The 25,906-nt window shown below is 34.8% G+C and overlaps 1 protein-coding gene across 9 annotated transcripts in view; it reads right to left on the bottom strand.

Moving 5' to 3' along the window:
* The window catches only part of LOC113520464 (potassium voltage-gated channel protein Shaker), a 414,011-nt gene that overhangs the window by 18,072 nt on the left and 370,033 nt on the right, over window positions 1-25,906 (bottom strand). For 6 of the 9 annotated variants that reach the window (XM_052896696.1, XM_052896695.1, XM_052896693.1 and 3 more), the window contains 6 exons: window positions 21,566-21,727; window positions 20,851-21,494; window positions 20,090-20,219; window positions 18,051-18,256; window positions 10,547-10,770; window positions 8,962-9,139 (listed from right to left, as the gene is read on the bottom strand). In XM_052896696.1, coding sequence (XP_052752656.1) covers window positions 8,969-9,139; window positions 10,547-10,770; window positions 18,051-18,256; window positions 20,090-20,219; window positions 20,851-21,494; window positions 21,566-21,727 — 1,537 coding nt within the window. In that variant the 3' untranslated portion in view covers window positions 8,962-8,968. Of the gene's footprint in view, window positions 1-8,961; window positions 9,140-10,546; window positions 10,771-17,588; window positions 17,800-18,050; window positions 18,257-20,089; window positions 20,220-20,334; window positions 20,465-20,850; window positions 21,495-21,565; window positions 21,728-25,906 lie in introns of those variants that run through there. The other 3 variants (XM_052896700.1, XM_052896701.1, XM_031911349.2) reach the window with 2 other exon arrangements.

Here is a 25,906-nt window from a genome sequence, read left to right as displayed (position 1 = left end):
AGGGAACTAGCGACGAACTTTTTTAACGAAAAAGTTAAAAAAGTTACATCGACTTCAAGTTAAAAAAGAAATTTTATTTGGTATAGCGCAAGTCTGAATCAGATAAAGATTTGGGGGGCAGATCTGACAATCTTTGAGACAGTTAATTATCAAGGTGGCCAGTATCTAACTCTGATAAGACTGTTTTGTGGAAATTCTAGCGTTCTAACACCTCATACAATGGATCGGGCTTTGACTATGGACTTTAGCGATATGATGCTCCATCTTTAAGATACTGCAAAAGTACTTTTCACCAATTCTGTTTTTGTTAAGAGACAGTACACGTAAAAATATGTATAAAAATACGGCATCTATGAAGCTTCTGCATAACAAATAACTTGTCAATAAACTTTTATACGATGTCATATTAGTTGGTCAATTCTGCGACATGCGTATGTCAGTGTATGCGTAAGATCTGCCAGCAAAATTCCAGGTGAGGTCGCTACATCGGGACTAGCCTTACTTCAACTACTGCTGCTTCGACGAGTTTATGTACTCGCTCATTAGTAGGTACATTGCGTTTTATATTGTCCCCGTTTTTTCGATCACCTTGATTTTAAAACTGAAATCAATAAAACTCACTCATCTTTGACAATCTCATATAAGCATAGTTGATAGGTTACACTTGACGAAAACGGTTAACATCAAGAATACACAAACCACAGAAAGGAGTCATAAGTAGATATTGTTTAAGAGAATCACGACGTCACGAACTGCATGCGACAATTAGAGATGTCGTGTCCGAAGACAGCGCCCTTGTTACATCCAGATTGATGCATACTAAAGCGACACTAAGGAAGAGGACAGACAAAGGGACACTGGGACGTCCGCGCGCCTTACTTCTTACAATAATTTAGAATGTGTGCCAACGAGCCTGTCTTTATAATACCACAATGTATGCCAATTGTGTTTCTGTTACATATAATACATAGTCGGACGTATGGCAAGCGGATCCCGCTTCAAGGGGACATGCATTATAAAAATCATGTTGAACTTACACATTTACGAGCTTTGGTAATTATGTAGCTCGATTGTGCCTGAAGAAACGTAAAAATATGTTAATAATTTTTGAACGCTCAATTCCTGACGACATATAAAAAGTGGCAGACCCTAACAATTTAAATACATTTCTGAGTCTTGTTACGGGAGCGAGATCACTATCGGTTCCCGCTTCAAAATTTGGATGTTATCATGTGAGAGGAGCGTGGAGGACCGTGGAAAGGGGCGGGGTGTTGGTAGAGGACAGCAGGCAGCACGAGGGCGTGATGGATCTCGCGCGGCATCGATTCGGGGCTGCGACCGACCGACCCCGTGCACCCGAACACGTGGTTATGGTGTGGGGGCGGAACGGGGAAGCGACGGTCCGTCCGCCGGGCGGCGGGGGCGGGGGTGGGGGCGCGTGCGTGACGTCACGGGCGCGGGGCGGCCGGCGCGCTGCCGCAGCGGGTATCGATCCCGCACCATCCCGCATTCATTCAAGCCGGCGATCGAAGCCTGGCAGCTGCACCAATGCGCTGCGGTCGGCATGTGTGCCGTGAATGGTGCACGCCATTCAGTGCACGCCAGCCAACAAAGCAGCTTTGCATGTCAGAACCGCTTTCACGTTATGTACACACCACCCGGTGAAAAACTACCCATTATTAGGCCCCGACACGCTGGGAGGCCGCCCGAGATCGGTTCAGTCCTAGTTTCTTTCACGAGACACTTTTAATAAACATTATAATATTCGTGTTAGGCGGGTGTAGTGAAAACGAAAGTGTTACATTAAAAACATCTCATTGCTGACACATTATACACAAGTCACAGAAACAATAATAATTGTTTAATTTTATTTTGTTATTGCAAATGTTTATATATACCTACTCGTATAACAAATTACAATTTACAAATGGAAACAATTTCAAAACAAATTGTATTTCCAATAAATTGTCAAATAATTTTTAAACTATTTTTAATTATTTAACTAATAATTTATTTATTTACTAATTGTGTTTTATCATGTCAATTCGTTTTTATTTATTATAACTTTAGCATTAAAGATTTGTATTATAAATTAATTCACACATTTTTATTTATTTATTATTAATTTGTATTTTAATATAACGATATATTTTGAAATTGATTTAAAGTTTCGAAGGTAGTAGTAATCAGCAATAGATATAGCTATAAAAAGTATTTTTTTTATACATTTTAATGATCTTTTCTTACATTCGTATTAATCTATAATTTACCATCATAAAAATTCAATTAAAAAGTCTAGAAAATAAAGTCTAGTTGATTATCTAATTGGAAAAATATTTAAACCTTGTTCTTCAATATGTAAAAATATTTAGGATAAATAGATTTTATTAGTATTTCGAAAACAGCATTTACAAATAGAGATTACTGTTGCACAAACGTCACGATGATACTCGTAATAAATATTTGTTGACCATTTTTAATATAAAAAGAAGTGGTTAATCAATTTCTGAACATATTTGACGCCCTACCTATTTAATTATAATTAACAAGATATCGAGAGAAGCCAATGTAAATGTGTCCGATACCGATGAACAAGCACGAACGAAGCCAAGTAATTGTTATTTTCGTAATGATTTGATAAGGAAAGCATTTACGAAATTGTATAAGAAACTATGGACACAGAAAAAGATTAAATTTTTTATTAAAAACAAAATATATTTATTTTGTGTAGAAGTAATAATTTTATGTTATTTGTTTATTTATTTACACTTTATTGCACCATTTATGAAATGGTAAATACATTTAACTGTAATAGGAAATGATACAAAAAGGCGGCCTTATCGCTAAGCAATCTCTTCTAGACAACCTTTGGGTAGAGGACATTGAGAAAAAAAAAGAAAAACAAAGGATAGGTAGCGCACTATTATATATAAACAAATATATATACATATACATGTGCATATATATATATATATATATATATATATATATATATATATATATATATATATATATATATATATATATATATATTTGTGTTATGTGTATATATATATATATATATACACATAAACAAATACATACATAAACATACACAAACTTAAAAGTACACATACAACAGGAGAGAGTGACACTGGAAGATGAAGGTAGAACATGGGAATTTGTTACTTTTATTTTGTAAAAATATAATAAAAAAAGTATTTTATGTTAACTGCAAATGATTAATGACAACATTATTAAAATGTGGTATTACAAAAAGAATTTAATATTTAAATCACAATATAATTATTGAAACATTATTTACATATTTTTATAATATGTATCATCATTACATAATATAAAATAAAGTCTATTCTCGTCTGTTTGTCCCTATGTATTCTTAGATCCTTAAAACTACGCAACGGATTTTGATGCGGTCTTCTTCATTAGATAGAGTGATTCAAAAGGAAGGTTCATATTTATAATACATGCATAATATAGTAGAGAAACACTGATCATTTAATTGTACTTATAAGTATGTAAAGATAAATTAAAAATATATATATTAGAAATTGTATTTATTCTATAGTATATTTAGTATCAGCATTGCGCCCGTGTAAAGCTGGGGCGGGTCGCTAGTTTAATATAATAAAAATAATATTCTCTACACAATAGTTTTTTATTAGTTTAATTAATAAAACTGCAATTGATAAATTTTACGCAAAACTTTATGACTTCAATCAAATTTAGCAAATTGTCCTTTGGGACGATTTTTGAATTATTATAGATATTGGCGCCGTGTCGGTCCTGGCATAGAATGGGCCACTTTTTATTAGTTTTTTATTAGTTTAATTAATAAAACTGCAATTGATAAATGTTTATGACATTAAATGCGCCATTAAATATTATATTTCGATCAAACATTAATTATTAGGTTTATTTTACACATATTATTACAATTATTACATTTGTTATTGAAATATTTCAATAACAAATATTACAAGAATATAATAATATAATAACATAAAATTTTTAGATCGCTTTTAGCGATAAGGACGCCCATTGTTTTCTCATTGTGATTATTTCTTGTAATTGTTTATATTTATAATAAGTTTACTATTGTAATCTTTTGGAGGAAACAATAAAGAGTATCTATCTATCTATAAAATTATTTAATTTAATTAATTCTTTGTGTTATTCGGAATTTTATATTTATAATAAAAAAAAATATTTTAAGAGATGTGTTGGCGACAGACCTCTTTTTATATAATTTACCTTTTTAGCATTATATTTTTATATTATGAATATGTCTTTTTGATACTTATTTTGTTTTTCTATTTGATTGACACATTATTGTTATATTGTTGGATTGTGATTGTCTAAGAAATTATACTGGTAAGCCTCTCTTAATATTATTTATTATTGTCGCTGCCCTCCTCTCCAACTAGCGCCGTTTTTAGATGAGATGAGATTTATTCGTAAAAAACATAACTGTAGTTTCTTAACTAATATTAATATTATAGTTTTAAAAGGGTACAGCAGTTGTTTGTTTAAAAGCAGAGAAAGAGAGAGAGGGAGAAAGTGAAAAAATGTGTTAAGTAAGTATACTTAAAATAATTCTCTTTAATCTTTAACACATTTTTAATGATATTTGGTACTCGGTTCGAGCAATAGATACGTATAGATGTTGTGCCCCTCTCTCGGCATTCGTTTATTTCTGTTTGATTAGATCGACCCATTATCCTATATGGGTCAGCCGCATAGCGCGCTCTTTCCTTTCTTACGGATTCATTCGACCCTCGAGGTACTGGGGGAATGCGTCTCTTTTTAACGGTTAAATATATAAAGTTACTAGCTGACCCGGCAAACTTTATTTTGGCCTTTACCTGGCCCATTTTCCTTACCGGGATAAAAACTATTCTCTTAAAATTGGAGCAAACAATACGTTTTTCAATGAAACTGAAAGTATGCAACAATCAACGCGACAATATTATTATGGGTGTGTTTTTGATATTTTTACGCAAAACTTTATGACTTCAATCAAATTTAGCAAATTGTCCTTTGGGACGATTTTTGAATTATTATAGATATTGGCGCCGTGTCGGTCCCGGCATAGAATGGGCCACTTCTTTCTTTCCCGTGGGTTTTGTAAGAGGCAGCTAAGGGAATATATAGTCGAGAGATAGGCAACAACGTACCTCTTAACACATCTCTAAAGCCTAACTGCGATTGCCAATCCGCTTATCAAGCATGGCAACTACTGGCAGGTGGCTCAGGACCGTTCCTTATGGCAGTCTATGGGGGAGGCCTATGTCCAACAGTGGACGGGTAATGGCGGAAATGATGATGATGAAATGATGATGCATATTCTTAAATAACTCAATGGTAAATTCACATGAGTCCAGCAAAAGTTGAGTTTATATGTACTGCCAGTTATGTATACATAATGTATTTTGTAATATAATTATATCATATTACACTGATAACGATTGTATTGTAATTGTAAAATGTAAATGAAATATAAAATTAACTTAAATTAATTAATAAATTTTATTTAACTAAATAAACAAATAACAATTACTTAGATTAATAAACAAATAACAATTACTTAGATTAATAAACAAATAACAATATTATTATATTATTCAATAAATAGTAGATTTCAAACGTATGATCTACTTTTTTTTTATAATCATTTAATATAATCATTAATGTATAACACCTTTTGTTGTACTACTTAGTCAACTATATAATAATTAAATGTTATTTAATACATTACGTAAAACCAAGTCAAAATTTCGTGAAATCATTAATTCTAATGTCATGTACCTACGTTTACCTTAACGTAAGAGGATTTCATGTGTACCTATACGGATTTAACGCCTTTTGGCAGATCAAAGCGACCACAATGTATTTTATAGTATGCCCGTACTAAATCCAACAACCCTGACACCTGGATCGTGAATAGCTTATATAAATAATGCAAGATTTCAAACATGTCATGATTACCACAGATATAAACGGCGATAGATGACGCCAGTACCTTAATGGATATAAAGGCGTGTCACTGTTAAACTAATGATGTAACAATAAAAAATCTCCCCGAATTCTCCTTGTCGTAGATACCAACTATATTTTTTTTTAATCAATTATTTCATATCGCGTAGGGCTATTTCTGAACTTGCTTCTAATTAGTAGACTGTCGTTTAAATAATCCAATTTCATTGTGTTCATTTGCTTATATTTTGTTTTGGTGTTAGAAAACCATATATCTGATAATAAGAGGAAAATGACTCTATTGGTAGATAAAATATAGTTATAGATAGATTGATTGATTGATAGATTGATTTCTCTCTTAAATCCATAATAAAGGAGAAGACGTAAAATTTTGCTGTTTTGTTCTCGACATTTAATAGCGACAACGTATCCATCGACAGGTTTTTTATTCGACTTCGATGATTTCGGATATTTTGATACGTCAGTCTTATTGATATTGTAAACCCAAAGACCCGAATTTCAATAAATAATAAAAATAAATTTGTTGAACTCTTGTATACTTAATCGGAGTGAAATAAATTTATTTGAGCCTATTGAGGGCCAATTTTCAAAGAATATATGCAGTTGCGACATCTATTTTAATCCATATCTATGACCGTCATAAATGAGTAAGTAGGTGTGCTAATGGATGGTTAAAATTGGTCAATTCAGTGCATGCTTGTCAGGGTATTAGAGTATAAATATTTTATATAAATTTTAGTCTATAATCTTTAATTGAATGTTCATAATATTTAATTTCTCGAAACACTTGTTTTACTATTTTATTGTACTAAAGAAAAGGTTAAAAATCTTTTAAACCTATCAGCACGGAGGACAGCGAGGCACGCGCGCTGCTCAACAAGTTCCTGGGCGCCACAACGATTTTTTTCTCTTTCCTTTACACTAAATTCCCAACTTGAAAGAAAGTATATTAGATAAAGCAAATTTGTAGAAGGTTTCTGTTTTTATCAATAAAGGGGTAAAAGTAGAAGCTTTTTTTAATTAAAAATTGCAAAGGTAATATTAATTTTTCGATACAAAATAATGTTTTGATATAAGAATTATACAAATAATATTAAAATAAAATAAATCCTAGAAATCCTATTTAGTTGTCGGTATTTTAATACGCTTTTTAAGTTCTTTTTTAATTTCCTACAAAATATTGGTCTTGAAAAATAGTTGGTAGGTGTACTAAAAACTGTTTTTTATCCTTCTTTTTTTGTTTGTTTACAAGTTTAGCGAGGACCATGCTTGTTATTCTTGTTTCTGAATCCATCATGCTTGTTCATCGGTTTCGTAAAATTCTATTGGAAAATAACTGTTTAAAACATCTTTATTGGTAAAGTTAAAATAATATATGAAACATGTAGCCATCTATTTTATGTCATTATTTCATTAACTGACATAAATGTATTCAATAGGTCAGACGGCAGATCACTAATATTATAGTATGGAATAATAGTTGATTTTGAAATCACAAAAATGAAAATTTATTTCATAATGTTTCTTCATGACATAAGTTCTGATATAAGTGATATTCGTATTCCGTTTTGACTCTGTTCCTTTTTTTTTTAATTTAAAACACATTTTAATTTTTACGGTAAGTGGAAATTGGGCCGAATTTGTAAATGAGCTAAAATAATTTATTACTGTGTTACTAATACATTAACGTGCTATAAATTATATATGATTCATATTAAATTATCACTGAACTTTCACTTTTTCCAAATTCTAATGATTTGGAAAAAGTGAAAATTTGGAAAATTTAATATAAACTGACATTGTCAAATCAGTGATGTAATGTGACAGATTTATGTGAATAGCTCAATTTAAAATTTTTACATGGAAATAGACAATCTGTTTATTTTTTTTTTTCAATAGACAAAATCCGAAGTAAGGTTTCCTTTTGACTGCTTTAATAGCATATTTAATAAAAACAATTACAGATTTTTCTTTTAACCAAAAACTCCAATAGAACAGAAACGTTATTGTTTATTATAATAAATTAATTAATAAAGCCATTTATTTATTTGTGCATTATAATAAATGTAGTGGGGGGAAAGGGATTGTTAGTAATGGAGACTAAGAATCCCATTGCTAGCAATATACCCAACCAGGTCGACCTCCTCGCGGTTCCCTCTGGAAACTATCATGGTTAATTCCTGATAAATTTATCATGATGGACTAACTGGCCTGTTTTCATTCTCATCAATCACCCTTCACTGGTGCTCCGCCAGCGTATCCCGTTAGCGCAAGCGGGGTTTACATTCCATTTTCACCCATAAAAAAAAATGTAGTTCAATCTATGTGATAGGGGGGGAGGGGGTCCGTCATACGATAGAAAGTTTATCAAGCCTATACTTTACTGGATTAGTAATTATAACAGAAACTTTATATTAGTAGGTGTCTTTGTATTCAGCATTGATGTTTATATTTATATAATAAATATACGAATTTATTATAATTATATTAATATAAAAACGTAATTATTAGAATCCTTTTGAAGTATTCAACCAGCGAAACTATATTTTTTGTACGCAAAACGTGAAACAACAAAATTTTGGCCTTTCTTACTTGAAAGCTGAAATCGTATTGTTATTGTTATTAGATCATTAATTGAACACTCTATTAAATGAATGATAATGACAATGATTCAATCATCTTTATAACTACATGTATCTATATTCCTTTTACCATACTATTTCATTAATCGTTTGATCCTCAAGCTAGAATAATCTGTATTATATTAGGAATAAGGTAACAAATATTTGGGGTTACAAACCAGATACGAATCAATACAGAAAAATCCTTTTTTGAAATTGGCCCCAACCGAGAATCGAATTCGACACTTTATTTGCGTAGAGCAACCTGCCTCGGAGGTTGTTGAAAGATATATACATTTTATATTGTTATTATATATATACACGTCAGGTAAACGTCACTTACCTAATGGTCAGACGTCTGTCTCAATAGCTTCGGCGGCGTGAAGGTTGTTGACGCGCACGGTGCACGCGGCGCGGCGGCGAGCCGGCTCCCGGCGTGCTGGCTGAGCCTGGCCGCCCTCAGCGCGCAGCAGGCGCTGTGCCTGCAGCTGCTGCTGCTTCTGCAGCTCGTGCTGCTTCAGCTGCCCCACACAAACACCATAATGAAATATACAAAGTAACAAAACAAAATAGGCGATGTGCTAAAGAAGGGCCAAATTAAAAGTACCCGTAACAGGCGAGCGTGTATGAAAAAATTGATGAATGTAGAAGAAGCGAAAGAGGCCTGAATCAAAGCATTTGGCGTTCCATTGTTTCTGCCTACCCTAATAGGAGACGGGCGTGACAGATATGTATATATGTATGTAAAACAAAACATCTAAAGGTGTCATGAACCATATATCATCATCATGAATCATACTGAACATAGGCCTCCCCATACAGGGGGGATTTGGCAATAGTTGCCACGCTTGGCAGGCGAATTGGTATCCGCAATTAGCATTTGGTGATGTTTTAAGAAAGATGTTGCTACACATCCCTTGACCACTAAGTTGCATTAGTCGCCTCTTACGACACCTATTGGAAAGGAAAAAGTGGCCCATTCCATGTCGGGACTATAAAATTAAAGATAAATAGATGTTCTTTATTATTATTAGGTAGCGAAACTAAAAAAATACAAAAATAAAAGAAAGGGGATAAGGAGGAAGATGGGGAGGTAGATGGCGAGGATGTAAGAGAAAATACACTTTATTTGCACCACACATACATTTGGATATAAATAATGTTATTGCACAAACAGACAATTGGTATGAGTGCAATAAGGTGACCTTATTGCTGAAAGCAATCTTCCAAAGCTACCTTTGGGTAATGGAGTCGATTATAGGATAGGTAGATATGCAAAACAAGGAAAACAAGAAATGGAATACGAAATAAATAATAATAACAAAAAAAAACAGAGAAAAACAAGGCCGGACTTATGGCAAAAAAACAAATTCTAGGTTACTTTTGGATGAAGAGTAGTAATTATAAATAGTACAGATCTTTAACCAGTGTATATGTCGGTAAATATCTATGCAATTACAACCAAATTGATCTTTTCTGCTGTATTAGGAAGCTACGAGTTTTTCTTCAAGTTATGGAGAGGATTATATTTGGAGTTTCACTGCATGTTAGAAACCAGAATGAGGAAGAACTGAAGTGATTGATATAGTCCTAAGGACAACGAGCTGAAGGGGCAATGAGTTGGAGATAGCTCGAAGGGGGATAAAGGTTCTTGGATTAATAAATGGAATTAGTGATCAGGATCGAAAGTAGCTTATATCGTTCACTCCAAATACTGCTTGTAATCGAAATTTCAAGACGATAGCGGAGCCGTTAAAGGACTGTTAAAACTAATTACAAAAGTAAGAACTTATTGCAAGGATAAGATAAATACGTGAAGGTCTTTCATCGTCCTGTCCTTGGAAACTTAAAAATCCAAGTACTATAATTTGGATCCTCAATCAAAAATAGAACCCAATGATCTGAGAATAGAATTGTATGTTGCGAACCTGATTAAGACGCAGTAGGTCCTGGTGTTCGAGCGCGGCGATGTCATCCACATTGCCGGCTTCCATGGCAGCTTGCTGCTCTAGCAGCACCTTCTCTTCCTCCTTGAGACAGCGCAGGTTCTGCTCCAAGTTAGGGTCGGGCACCAGCGCATTCTCGTCCAGTTCCATCATATCGGAGGACGAATCATCGCTCATGGAGGACTTCTTCTGAATCGGCCCTGAAACTATTACACAATTCTCAACATTTGTCCAAACATCTTAAATACTTAAATACTTTGTACATGTCAACTACTATAGTAAAATTAGTTGTTTTAATAAATTTTATGAATTACTCGCAGTAATAGTTTTGTATATACAATATTCAAATAGTATGTTTAATTTAATAGTTAATATTATTTTAATTTACTAGGAAGTCTAAACAAGCTAAGGATTCAATCAAAGCATCTACAGTATCGAAAATAAAAGAAGCATTAAAAAAATTGTACACAATTATAACAAAAGGCAATTTATAAGCGATAATCTAACCTATTGTGTTGGTGGAAAGGGGTTGTTAGCAATTAAGTTTGACAGCCTCATTGCTAGCAATATGCCCTATTAGGTCGCTCTCCACGCGGTTATCCCTAGAAACCATCGTGAAAAATTCATTCATCATGTTAAATTCGTCACGATGGGCTAACTGATCTGCTTCATCCTCACCTATCATTCTTCACTGGTGTCCCGCCTGTGTATACCGATAGCGCGGATGAGGTTACCATTCCATTATCACCCATTAAAAAAATAAAATAAAATCTATTGTGTTGAATGCAATATAATACGATAAATCTTGACCCCCGGCGAAAAAAGCAGTTGTTAAAAGTTTCGATGCCTTTTGTCTGGCATTGTCGCTCGCGAAAGGGATACTTCAAAAAGTTTTTAATCCCTTTTTTTTGTGTGTATATTATATATAAGAAAACTTTTCTGTTAATCCTGAATTGATTTTGATAATCTTTTTGCAAACTTACGCTTCTCGTCAGTGTTTGACCAATATTATTTTGAACATGACGGGGGGACTTAACCTCATTTTTTGTAAAAATCAATATAAATTATTAAATTGTTGCCAGAGGGAGACTTTGTACAAAAGTCGATTGCTTGGGTACTTTTGTCCTATTCGTGTTTCTACCGTGAAGCAGTTGTGTTTGCATGGCTGTGTTTCGGTTTAAAGGGTGGGATATGGCGTGAATTTACAGGGTACAGAGGAATAACACATGAGACCTCAGGAATGGCAACGCATGCGGGGTATCATGGGCGAAACAGTATACTCTGTTATGTCCATGGTACTACTCATGTCTATAGGCGACGGTTACCACTTTCCATCAGGTGGGCCGTCAGCTTGTTTGCCATTCTAAGTTGTATACATAAAAAAAAAAACTGTGTGATTGCGTTTCTTTGTGAACATTAAAATTTTGCAATGGACCTTGTCGACCAGATTATGCCCAAAAATTAATAATTTTTTATGTTATTTATTCAATGTTATTGTATAAAATTTTTGGTAATATTAAACGTGTAATTTGTAAATAATGCTAGTACTATTTTATGGATCGGATAAAAACTCACTGTAAATGTAACAAAATATGATGCCGAGAGAGTAATAAACTCTGTAAATATTATATTATTTTATCACATCAGCTTTAAACTGTCAAGCTGCTAAGCATAAGTCTCCTCCTAGAGGGAATTATGCCAGTAGTTACCATGCTCGGCAGGCGGATTGGCAGCCGCATGGCTTTGGAGATGTTCTAAGATGGACGCTGCTGCCCATCTCTCGCCCGCCCTGAGTCACCTCTTATGTCATCCATGGGAAAGGCAGGGGTGGCTTATTCTATGCCGGGACTACACGTGAATATTATTATTATATATACTAGCTGACTCGGCAAACGTTGTTTTACTAACTATATATATATATATATATATATATATATATATATATATATATATATATATATATATATATATATATATATATATATATATATATATATTTCGATTACTATACATGAAAATTTATCCTACTACAATTATTATATTCGATTGCCGTCATACGCTATTGCGGTATATAAAAATCGCTATCAAAAAACAGGGGTTGATCGTAAAAGGGTAAAAATTTGAAGCTGTATGTATTTTTCAATGCTTAGTCGTAATAAAATAAAAAATAAAAAAATTTCATAAAAATAAAAAAATATATATTTAGGGATGGGTCACCCTTATCATTGAGGGGTATGAAAAATAGATGTTGGCCGATTCTCAGACCTACCCGATATGGACACAAAATTTCATAAAAATCGGTAAAGCCGTTTCGTAGGAGTTTGGTAACGAACACCGCGACACGAGAATTTTATATATTAGATTTACTAATTATATTATTATTTTATAGTTACCAAATAAAGTGATATTTAATTGCCAATATTGAGTGACTCTTGATTAAGCCCGATTTAGGTGAAATCAGTTTAAAATCTTGTTAATAAATTATGTTTATTAATATACCAATTTGGGGCACAAATACATAGATATGTAAGTTAAGATAATACAACTTTGTTTTGTGAAATAGTTTTATTTAAATAAATTAAAATGATTTATAAAATTAAATTAATATTGTTAATATTAATTCTTGATTGGCTCTTAAAAAAAAATTTTAATTATACCTTTTTGATTATATATTTTGGAATAATTTATGTTTTATTCTATCAATGTTACTTGCAGTCTGATTAATCGTCATCATATCGTCACAGTCGTAGAATACTGACGGATCTGACAAAGATTACATATAAAGATCCGTCAGTATTCTACGACTGTGACGATATCAGCTTTTAACCGTCCACTGCTGAACATAAACCTTCCCTTAGGGGTTTTGCCAGTAGTTGCCACGCTTGCCAGGTGGATTGACAACCGCAGTTAGGCTTTAGAGATATTTTAAAAGGGACGCTGCTGCCAATCTCTCGACCTTCCTTAGTCGCCTCTTACGACACCCACGGGAAAGAAAGGGGTGGCTTTTTTTAATGGGTGAAGATAGAATGGTAACCCCGCCTGCGCTATCGGCAGTATATATATATATATATATATATATATATATATATATATATATATATATATATATATATATATATATATATATATACTGCCTAGGCGTTACGCTACCAGTGAAGGGTGACAGGTGAGGATGAAGGCAGGTCAGATGGCCCATAGTGACCAATTGAACAAGAATTAACCACATTGGTTTCCAGGGGAACCGCATGGTGGTCAACCTGATAGCACCTTATTGCTAGCAACGAGGCTGTTAAATCTCATTACTAACAATTCCTTTTCCCCTAAGAAAGGGTGACTTATTTTATGCTAGGACTTTACAGCCATTTTTTTTTCTGTAATTAGCGGAGATGAATTCCTCATTTGATGAATTCGCTACGACGGGTCAACCAATCTGACCTCATCCCCTCAACGGTACCCCGTCAACGTCAATCAATAACACGGGCGTGGTTGCCATTCCATTTTCATCCGACAAATTGTTCCACGTAAATAAACAGCTATTTAGTTTCGAAATCCCCGAATTCTTAACAGTCTGGCCCATTGCCACGACGCCGTGTTAATACACAATATATTGTGCACTTGTTGATTTATAACTTAATTACAGTTTACATGAAGTGCAGTTTATCATCGTATTACACTTGACACCTGTGAAATTTAAAATGTTCAATCCGAATCGATAATCAATTAATATCAGTAACAGCATTCTGAGGGCATTGTGTAATAAATACGATAGCCCGATCCTCTCATTGTGGGTCAAAATTATTATAGGGGCCATAAAATAAATTTTGTATTTTTTTTTCTACTAACATAGTTTAAGTCAATTGTTACTAACGAGAATGGATCTTTGTAATCTATAAATAAATAAATATTATTATTATTATTATATTTGTCTCTTAACACAACTACATAGAGTTGATAGTCAACTGCATAGGTATTTTAAAACAATTATAATGGCAATTCGGTGTACGAAACATACAAACAGCAGCCGTGTGTATTGATAATCCAAAAGGGTTTACTGGAAGAGAACTCTTACAGAGTTAAGCTCGACTGTTGTACATCTTTATTTTATATATATTATATATTTGTAATTTTTTGTGTACAATAACGAATAAATAAATAAATAAAAGAACCCAATCCAGCGAAGACACTATCTCATTTACTCCCAAATAATTTAAGAGCGTTCCTACTGAAGTTCAATATATATATTTCTATATTGATAGTATTTAAAATAACGAACAGAGTTTCGTGCCTCCAGTCAAACTGTTTATAATTACTCCTCTCCATCCAAAGATTGCCTGGAAGAGATCGCTCTTAGCGATAAGGCCGCCCATTGTTTTCACAGTGTAATATTTTCTTGTATTGTTTGTATTTATAATAAGTTTACTACTGTAATCTTCAGCTTCTCGCAGGGCAGCTGCAATCAGCTGCGAGAAGGCAGCTGCGAGAAGCTGAAGACCGTGTAAAATGGAATAACATCATAAGAGAGGCAACAGACACCTTTCAAGGACACGACCTTCAGTAATGAAGAGGACGAAGAGAGATTGTAATCTTATGGAGGGAATAATAAAAAGTATCTATCTATCTTATCAAAGTATGGCAACGTCAAAACTATTATATTTTTTTATAAATAATTAAATATTTAATAATTTTCACTATTTGAAAAATTAATGCGTACCGTACGCACCTCAATCATATTTTATACGTTGGAAAATTTTCAAACACTTTCTTGTTATCGCATTCAAACATTTCACTGACAATAATAATACTCGTACTATTGCACGAATAACGTTTTACCCCTTTGTTCATAAAAACACCAAACGCCACATAAATCTATTTTTTTCCATTGAAGTATTTTGTCTTTATCTATTGCGCTAAGTTTCCAATTGGAAAGAAAGTGACACAATACTCTAATAGCTGAAATAGGTTTGATGAATGATGGAAAGTGGTAACCGTCGCCTAGACTAGACATGAGCAGTACCATGGACATAACAGAGTATACTGTTTTGTCCATGATATCCCCCATGCGTTGCCATTCCTGAGGTGTTATTCTTCTGTACCCAGTAAATTCACGCCATATCCCACCCTTCAAACCGAAACACAGCCATACAAACATAACTGTTTCACGGTTGAAACACGAATGGGACAGAGGTACCCTTCCGCTTCTAAAATTATTGTGTGTAATATTATTCCTGTAAATCTATAAATGTTTTCAGTTAACATTTCATATACATGTAGCATTTGAATATTTTGCTGAAGTTAAAAAAAAAATACAGGGTAATAAATATTTCAGTGTCGAAAACGAACACGAAAAATACATGCTGCGGCGATATCTATTTAAATTATAACCATGTTCATAATTTCATCGATTACCTCGTACGTCAGAACTTGGAAAGAGGCATTTATACAATCATCACATAGAACTGATAATAATAACAATTTGAATGGTAAAAATAGCATAGTGTCATCGAGCTAGAAAAACGGTATATTATTTATTTATTGTCGTATTTTTAAGGAAACTACCGTATCATTAATCTTGAAGATTGTAAAGCGACTTTTAAATCTATTAAATTAGAGTTTAAGCTCTTTTTTGTGTGTGCATGAAACAGTTTCACATCGCCAGTTGGGAAACTATTTTAATAATTATGTCTACAAACGACCGAGTCAACTGTCGTGTTGATCGTTTATTAAATTTGTGATGGTTGAAGCAACCGTTTATCTCTCCAGAGGTAAGTCCTATTTAATACTAAATGCGATAAATCAATAATGTTATTACTGTAGTTCATGGGTGTGTTTTAATCGTTTTAAATTAAGAATGTAACAGTTTTAAATTAAGAATATAGTATACAGGCATAGTGTAAAATGTGTTTTTTTTTTCCGGGCAGAAATAAATGTGTTACCAGCCAGTCTTAATACAATATTGGGCATAATCTACAGGGATTTATTTAATACCAAATTTCTATTTTAGTTGTATAGCAATCTACTCAACATCACACAACTATAAATGTCCTGAGCACTTATAGTTAGTATTCAATCTAAAAATAAGCATAGAAGCATAAAAAGCTACAAAAAAAAAAATAATTTACATTCACAAAATAAAAACTTACTTTCTGTCCATGTAATAACGGTGGGTAATGTGCTTTAATAAACTTATAAACAAAGAATAATTAAAATAAATATGAAAATAATAGTTTTAAGTGCTTTAAATCAATTTTTTTTAATATTATAATATCGTAAAGCGCACAGTACAATATGCAGTGTATATCAATAGAGTCGGTATATGTGGTAAGATTTGAATGAAGTCGGATTATAGAAAAGCATCTCTAAACGGCAACTCTTCGACTACAACATATTACACCTTATTATAATGATTGACGCGTAAGTAAATATTTAGAAATAATTAATTTTAAATTGCACGTGTGTGAAAATACTGAGAAGTACTCGTAAAGTAACAGAATTAACTTTGGTTTTGTAAATAAGCGAAGGGACGGGCGTAGTTCGAAAAATGTTGTATGGGAAAAATGTTCAGTTTCTCAAGTGGCTTACAACAAGGATGGTACTGATTTTGATTCTACCTCGGAATATGATTAATTTGAAATATGACTTGAATGAGTATACCGATGGATTTAGCACAGATAGCATTTTACTGTTGACATTCGAAAATGTACGCAACCAATATTTCATATTTATCAATCGTTACCAATTTTATAATAAACAAACAATACAAATTTCCCAATTCGTGTCCGAACACTCATTATGCTCCTATATGTAGTAAATAAAGCAAATAATTTGAAACCAATAAGATTTTTTTTTTTGTATTTTCAATCAAAGTAATGATGAGAATTCAATACTACATCGCCAATAAAAATGAGCTATATGTAATAATAATGGAACGGCAAAACTCACAAATAATATAGTTCAATCATGTCGAATATCATTAACTGTGTCCACGTGCTAACAAATAAACATAACCACTCAAATATAATTAAAATGAAAAATAAATAACAAATTTATTATCGTAATATCTTTACATCACTTATAACAATATTTACATTAGCACTACACTATTGCTCTTACTGAGTAGTATCACAAAAATCGTCTCTACCGATCGTATTTAGTCCGTAACGAAAGAGGGGGGGAAAGTACACTATCGTATAGTCATTGATCACTGCACACTTCGTCCTTCTCATCGTCCTTCCCACCTGAAATTATCGAAAATAACATAAAAGAAACAAATAAAATGAAATAAAAAAAAACAAAACATGCGATCCAAATCAAAGAGGAAGCTGTGTCATGCGGCTAAAATTCGAGTGACGATCCACATGTAACGCGAACATGATCACTCACTGCAATGAACGATGAATATGTGCTTAATAAAGAGTACGTTGGAACACGTATGAAGGCTATTTGATGATAACAATAATGGAAATGTAATAAATGTAAGTAGACTCACGCAAGTACGGCTCGCCCATGGTCCCGGGCAGGTACGGGCAGCTGGTGACGTGGTTGAAGTTCTGCGACTGCATCTCCTCTTGGTCGGTCTCGCGATGGTAGAAGTAATTGAAGTTGGACACGATGACGGGTACCGGCAGAGCAATGGTGAGCACACCGGCAATAGCACAAAGCGAACCGACAATCTTGCCCCAAACTCCAACAGGTCTATATTAAAATGGTACACGTTAATCTTTGTGAATGACAGGTTGGATAAATTAGATTTGTAATTAATTACGAGATTAAAAACTTTACCTCGATGTTAATAAACAATAATAGGTATACATGCGTTCAATTACTTGATATATACGAACCCTGTCGACGGAACTACTACACAAGGCAACAAATGACACTACTAAAATAAAATGTAATGATAAGGAAAAAAAAGTAAAATGAATGGTGGTATCATTTTACGTTTTCCATTGACTTCAAATATTCAGACCATTCGCAAAGCAACACTTGGGTAGACCGCAAGCAACAATTTCATACATCATCTTCCATACTCGCCAGCGTGTTACAGGAGTACTGTAACATTTTTAATTTATCGCTTTGCAGTGTTTATCCGCCAGCTGTGACATTCAACAATAGTCTAAAAACAGTTAACAAAAATGCATTGTACAGCTATTCTTTTTTTGACTTTATACATTTTGTGAACTCCATCGTGTGACACTTCGTCAAACTTTTCGCTGTTCTGACTGTCAAACTAATATTTGGACACGGAATTATTTATTAATAAACAAACGTTTCGCAGCAAAAAGTTAAACGCGATCACACCAACGGAGTCTCACGCTGAAGCTTTATCAAAAATTGAACAGATGTACAAATCATTTTTCATTAACAAGTTCCGCACGATGTTGAATGTGGTTTAAGAGTTTTAAAAAATAATTTAAAAATAAACAATACACATGACAAGTAAAACAAATAAGGGCACTAAAAAGGATTCTAAAACATCAACACAATCACAGGTGTTCTGTCTTACCTACTCAATCAGTTTTCGGTCATGCAGCTGATATTTAACGTCTAACATTCAGACACATGTACTCATAGTACCTCTATCGAAAATGGTGTGAAAGCTACGACGGGAAGCCATGACAAACTCAAGCATGACATATCTGAACAACAATTTTACATAGTAGCAGTCAGGTGTAAAATTTACCATTGGGACTAGTGGGAAGAGAAAGGTTGCTGGGCATTTGAAAGAAATTAGATAGAGAGAGATACTCGTAGACAAAATTATAGTCGGAACAAGTACTATATGGGGTGAACAAGCAAAATAATTGTAATGCCCTCTATGAAGAAAAATTGTGACGGCAACGTATGCGCACAATTGAGAATGGTCACCATTTTCGATGAGCTAATAATGTCAACATCATTTGTAACAAACACAACATCAATACGGGTAGGTAAACGGTATAAGGTATACATATATGTTAGCGAAAGCGTTACAGAGGAGTATACATTCTTTGGACGTGGGATTCATCAACAGGTTTCACTCCAACTCAGTCCCTGGTGTTCTGGCTAGGTACACTTTCGTTTCGTTCGTCACAAACACCACTAGAGTTGAAGTGTATTGGTATCACAATGAAAGCTCTCTCATAGAATACGCTTTGGGAGGGGCGATTGTCACACCGACGACAGACCACTTGGTATATACGAGCACGTTAATATTTTATGAGTGCAATGGATAATTTTACAGCTACGCTTCCATGTAAAATTGTAAAAGTTCAGGAAGATATGATGACAAAAGGACTGTAAAATAATAACAAGACATTAAGGGACGTTCTTAAACGTGCAATATTTCAAAAGAAGTGAATAAAAAGTGAAGTGATCGGTTAAGTTCTAAGCGAACCGACGATAAAAATCAAACTGAAGCAAATGTAGTTACATGATGTGGCGAAAGAAAATCACAGACGTGTTAAAATGCCAATGTGGGGTTGTAGGATAAAAATGAAATGACGAGAAGGCAAAGATGAGATTTAGGGTGAAGTCGCTGTATCATACGTCATGTCTCCGTATCCTACGGTCGTCATTGTCACGACCGCCCACCAAAACGCATCAGGTATGGATTTGAAGAAGCTGTTCTCACTTCCGGCCTCAGCGAAGTACACCGCAGATGAAAACAGCACCACACCTTTAAGAACAAGCACACACCAACGGAGAATACAGTGCGACATACAGTGGCGTTGGGAGCGGCGTTTGCGAGCGGGCAAGGGGGGCAGGAGTCAGGTCGCGCGACGCGGGTTTACCTCATGTCTCCATAGCCGACGGTGGTCATCGTAATTACAGCCCACCAAAACGCATCGGGTATTGAGGAAAAATTTGTATCGGGGCAATCTTTATCAGCAAAGAAAACGGCACTGGAGAACACGACCACTCCTGCGAACACAAAATACATTGTGCACGCAAGCTCGTGGCTGGCCCGCGCCGCGCCGGCACTGCACCGCCAGGCGAAGTCCGCGCGCCGTACCGAGCCTGCATAGCTGTCTCCACCGCATCGTGTCTCGTCTTTTCAGACCATAGATATTCAAGAAAGCACTGCCTTTATATCAAGGAAGCATTAGTATTTATGAATATATAAAGCGTCGTCCTTCCACTATTCAGAGGCGTACTTGAATATAAGACGTATCTATTATAATATAATCATCAAACCTATTATTACCCGTATTTGGAACTGATATTTATGGTAAAAACTCAAAATGCCTGCTATATTTTGAACAGTGAAAAAGTAAATAAAAAGTAATCAAAATTTGCTTGACACTTACCGATGAACAGGAAAAATATCAAAAGCCCAAGTTCTCGCATTGACGCTTTGAGTGTACGTCCAAGGATCTGTAGACCCTTGGAGTGGCGAGACAGCTTGAAGATACGGAAGACTCGCACGAGACGAATAACGCGGAGAATAGCGAGACTCATAGCTTGGTTGGTGGACTTGTCTTGCGGGGACACAGGGGCTCGAGGCAGATTCAAGGTGTCTTCTTCTTCTGCTACTACAGTGGCCAGAGTGATGAAGTAAGGGATAATAGCTATTATGTCTATAATATTCATCACGTCCCTAAAGAAATTGAACTTGTTCGGACAAGCTAAAAATCGCACTATCAGCTCGAAGGTGAACCAGATTATACAGAGTGTCTCGATCAAGAAGAACGGGTCAGTGATGTCGGGAACCTCGTCTTCCTCGATCTTGGTGCCGTTGGTGGTGGTGTTGAAGACCTTGTAGTGTTTGAATTCCGGGAGGGTTTCCAGGCAGAAGATGACAATGGAAAGAAGGATGACAAATACGGAGATGATGGCGACTACGCGGGCAGCCTGGGAGCTCTCGGGGTATTCGAACAGCAGCCAGATTTTGCGCTGACGTTCGTTGGAGGGCAGGGGTTTCTCTTCCTCCTTGATGAAGCCCTCATCCTCCCTGAAATCAAATTTGATCGTTCATATTGGATATATTCATAGGCCTGATATGTGTATGATGAACGCCCTTACCGAAATTTGTTGGTGGCCTGTTCTCCAAGCTCGTAGAATTTGATTTCTTCGGAGAAGACGTCCAGTGGTACATTAACGGGGCGGCGCAAGCGCCCCCCGCTTTGATAGTAATACAGAATTGCGTCGAAAGATGGGCGGTTTCTGTCGAAGAAGTATTCGTTCCTGGAACAACAATGAAACACATATCAATTGTTTGATTAAGAAATAAAACGATATCGTAACAATAATAAACATGTATGCCGATTTGTTTATAAAACATTTGGGAACTCGGTCAATGTAATATTTATATTCGAACAGTGTCTCACACAAATAGTAATAATAGATAATATTCTATTATTTAATATGTGAACTTAAAGTGCTTTTAATAAAATTGTTAAATAAAACCATTATGATCTACTCTCGAGGTTTTAGTCTGCGGGATATACATGTTTCGCTTGGATCTAGTTGGCATTTTTTAAAGTGGCACAATACGCAATGTATTACTTACTTACTAAATAACAATCATTATTATCATATCAGGTGTCCACTGCTGAACATAGCCCCTGCGTTTGGAGGGTTTTTGCCAGTAATTGCCACGCTTGGCACGCAGGTTGGTAATCGCAGTTAGTCGGTGGTGTTTTAAGAGGGACGCTGCTATCAATGCTACGACCGTTAAGTTCTCATAGTCGCCTCTTTCGATACCCACGGGAAAGGAAGGGGTGGCCCATTCTATGGCGGTACTACTGAAAGATGGGAAGCTGCAAATCGAAGATGCATAAAACGTCACCAAAAGGTAACAGCGGTTGCCAACTCGCCTGCCAAGTGTGGCAACTACTGGAAAACCCCTCCTTATGGGAGAGGCCTATGTTAAGCAGTGGACAGACAACAGCTGAGATGATAATGATGTTAAATTCATGGATTTTTTATCCATGAATTTACGTAAAATCTATTACTGATATTATTGCAATTTGTTAGTAATTTCTTGTTTTTTACTGTTAAATATATAGTGAGTACGCATTATATTTTAATAACAGACTTGCGCTTGAGTCACAGCTGCTTATGACTAAAGGTCCCGGATGGTCCCGAAACTAGTTGAGCGTTCTCGACTAAAATACACGTAACTGAACTTGATGGTTCTTCCAATGAAATAGAATGCGTATTATTCAGGCGTTACCTGTTTATAAAACATTAATTTGAACGCATTGTTATATTCGGTTTTTGGGGGAAACTGCCGGTGCATTAACGTCTCGGTACTCAGAAATGGCAATGCAAACAAGGGCGGCGCAGTATATTGTTCGATGTTTATGTTGGTAGGTGAAGGTTACCGCGTTTCATAGTGCAAATTGCCAGAATGTTTGTCACAATCTAAAAGATTCTCTATATATAGTTTATTACAATCGTAAATTTTGTCACAAAAAGCAAGAACTAATTCTATCTTTGATTGTTTTATATAAAACATTTATTTTGTTAATATTATTATTGTTAAATGTCTAGAAAATTCACATCTCCCCTCTTAAGGAGAGGAGATGGCAAACTAACTCCCGGTAGAAGCACAGTTGGCCGGAGTTCAGGGCCCCAGGGAGAGAAACCGGCGTACAATGCGGGCAGTATCTAAGAACACCGCTCTCTGCACCTTTCCCGGGAGTGAGCCGCCTCGGAATCCCAACCGTCTGAGATGTTGTTCCAGACTGGTTGGGATGAGACCGTTCACCGACAAAACGATTGGATATTATTATTATTATTATTATTAAAAGACGGGTTTATTCAATCAGAACGACCTGTGACGTTGCGACCTTTCCATGAACTTTTGTGCTCGCCCTTTTTAAAGTTCGCTGCTAATTCCTATCACTGATAGGAATTTTGTTATGTTTTTTGTAGCGATGTTTTTTATCTCTCAAGGTATAAAGTGAATTTTCCAAACAAGATATATTATATAGGGTGGGATATGGCGTGAATTTACTGGGTACAGAGGAATAACACCTGAGTCCTCAACTTAGAATGGCAAACAAGCTGACGGCCCACCTGATGGAAAGTGGTAACCGTCGCCTATAGACATGAACAGTACCATGAACATAATAGAGTATACTGTTTCGCCCATGATACCCCCCATGCGTTGCCATTCCTGAGGACTTAGGTGTTATTTCTCTGTACTCTGTAAATTCACGGCATATCCCATACTTCAAACCGAAATGCAACAAAAACACAGCCATGCAAACACTAGATGACGCTGAGTAGACTTGTATTGTACTCAATATAGATACATGGATTTAATATATAAAAGGCCAAAGTTAATTAGGAATACAATTTTTTATTCTCCATTTTTATGACAATTTTATTTATTCTTTATTTGAAATAAAAAAATATAATAAAAAGTTTTTATGCCAGTATTAATTTTTGTTGGAGTTTCCAACATGCTCGCCACACCAGCGGTTTATTAGTGGATAAATTACCAGAACAGTAACATGTGCTGCACAATATATAACATATAACAGAAAATGTCTTTACTTCATACTAATACAACTTGCATAAACATAACAGAACCATAAAAATATTACAGTTGATGGTTATATTAGTAAATCTAATATTTTGGGTGATGCCCAATTACATTACAATAAGTATAACAATAACAAATTGTATAAATAACTAAACAATTACAAATAACATATTCTTACTTCTCTTTATCGTTATACATTAAAAGAAGAAGAAAAAGAAAGCAGTTTAAAATGAGCAAATAATAATTAAATCTAGGCATCATTTATAGGAAGAATACATATACCAGATAAGGAACGTTTATAAGTTTTACCATTAGGTGTTACAACTTCGAAAGCTCTAACCTTCCCATCTCTACCTGGAAAAACCTTACTTATTCTAGCCATAGGCCAGTGCAAAGGAGGATTGTTTGGGTCCTTGAGTATCACCAACATTCCTACTGTTACATTAGGGTAACTCTTTTGCCATTTGGATCTAAACTGCAAAGCATTTAAATAGTACTTATGCCATATTTTCCAAAAACATTGTTTTAAATGTTCACATTGTTTCCAAAAACTTAGTCTATTAATAGGTAAATCTGATACATCATTTTCAGGATAAGCTACAATAGCATTACCAGTCAAGAAATGACCGGGAGTTAGATAACTAAAATCCGTTATATCAGAACTCATAGGTAAAATAGGCCTTGAATTTAAGACACCCTCTATCTGAACTAAAATTGTGTACAATTGCTCATATGTTATCAAAAGCTTTTGTAAAATCCTTTTTAAATGAAATTTGGTACTCTTGACAGCAGCTTCTGCCAGGCCAGCAAAAGTAGGTGAATAACTGGGTATGAAGTGAAATTTCACCCCTTGCTGCGCTGCATACGCTTGTATTCGCATTTGATGACCCTTGGAAGCTTGGAGCCGGTAAAGTTCAACAAATTGGTTCGCCGCACCCTTGAAAGCACCTCCATTATCAGCGAAATTTTCACTGAGAAGGCCACGTCTCGAAATGAACCTTTTAAAACAGGCGAGAAAGGTTTCGGTGCTTAAATCTGAAGCTAGTTCAAGATGAACCGCCTTCGTTACGAAACAGACAAATACACATATATAACCTTTAGTTTCGATTGCACGTCTGACTCTAGAATTCTTAACTCGAAGTGGACCGGCAAAATCTACGCCAACGGTCTGGAAAGGCCTACAGGCAGTAACACGTTGATATGGTAGCGAACCCATCAGTTGCTTTGCCGCCTCTGCCTTCAATTTAAAGCAAACAAGACATCTATAAGTTATTTTCTTAACTTGTCGCATGCCATTAATCAGCCAGTACCTTTGATTAAGACTCGAAAGGAGCAACTTCGGACCTGCATGAAATAATCTAATATGTTCATTCTGAATTATAAGTTCGGTTATTCTCGATTGCTTCGGTAAAACAATAGGATGTTTTTGATTATAAGATATTTCAGCATTATGAAGCCTTCCACCTACCCTTATTAAACCGTGCTTATCCAGGAAAATATGAAGAGGTTTTAAAATACCCTCTACATCTTTGCTTTCAGTCAACGATTTTATTTCAAGTCCTTTGTAGTTAAATAATTACATTTAATCTGATCATTTTTATTTTTAAGATTATGACAAAATCTTAATATGTAAGCTAACACCCTGATCATTTTATTTATATCCGAGTACTTATCTATAAGCTGATAGATATCACTCTTTATTTGTGTTGAGAGGGATACTACCTTAGAGGAATCTACAGCCGCACCAGAATTCTTCAATTCAGGTAAGTCAATAGGTAAGGAAGCCTTGTTTGTAAAATTGTACCTATTGTCTTTTAGAAAGTCTGGTCCGTCCCACCATAGAGAGCAAGATGGTAATTCTTTTGGAT

The sequence above is a fragment of the Galleria mellonella genome, unplaced genomic scaffold, assembly GCF_026898425.1.
Source record: "Galleria mellonella isolate WM207_F2 unplaced genomic scaffold, CSIRO_AGI_GalMel_v1 utg33, whole genome shotgun sequence".
In the NCBI taxonomy this organism is placed as follows: domain Eukaryota; kingdom Metazoa; phylum Arthropoda; class Insecta; order Lepidoptera; family Pyralidae; genus Galleria; species Galleria mellonella.
The sequence above is the reverse complement of the archived record's forward strand: the minus strand, read 5'-3'. Positions and strand labels throughout refer to the sequence as shown.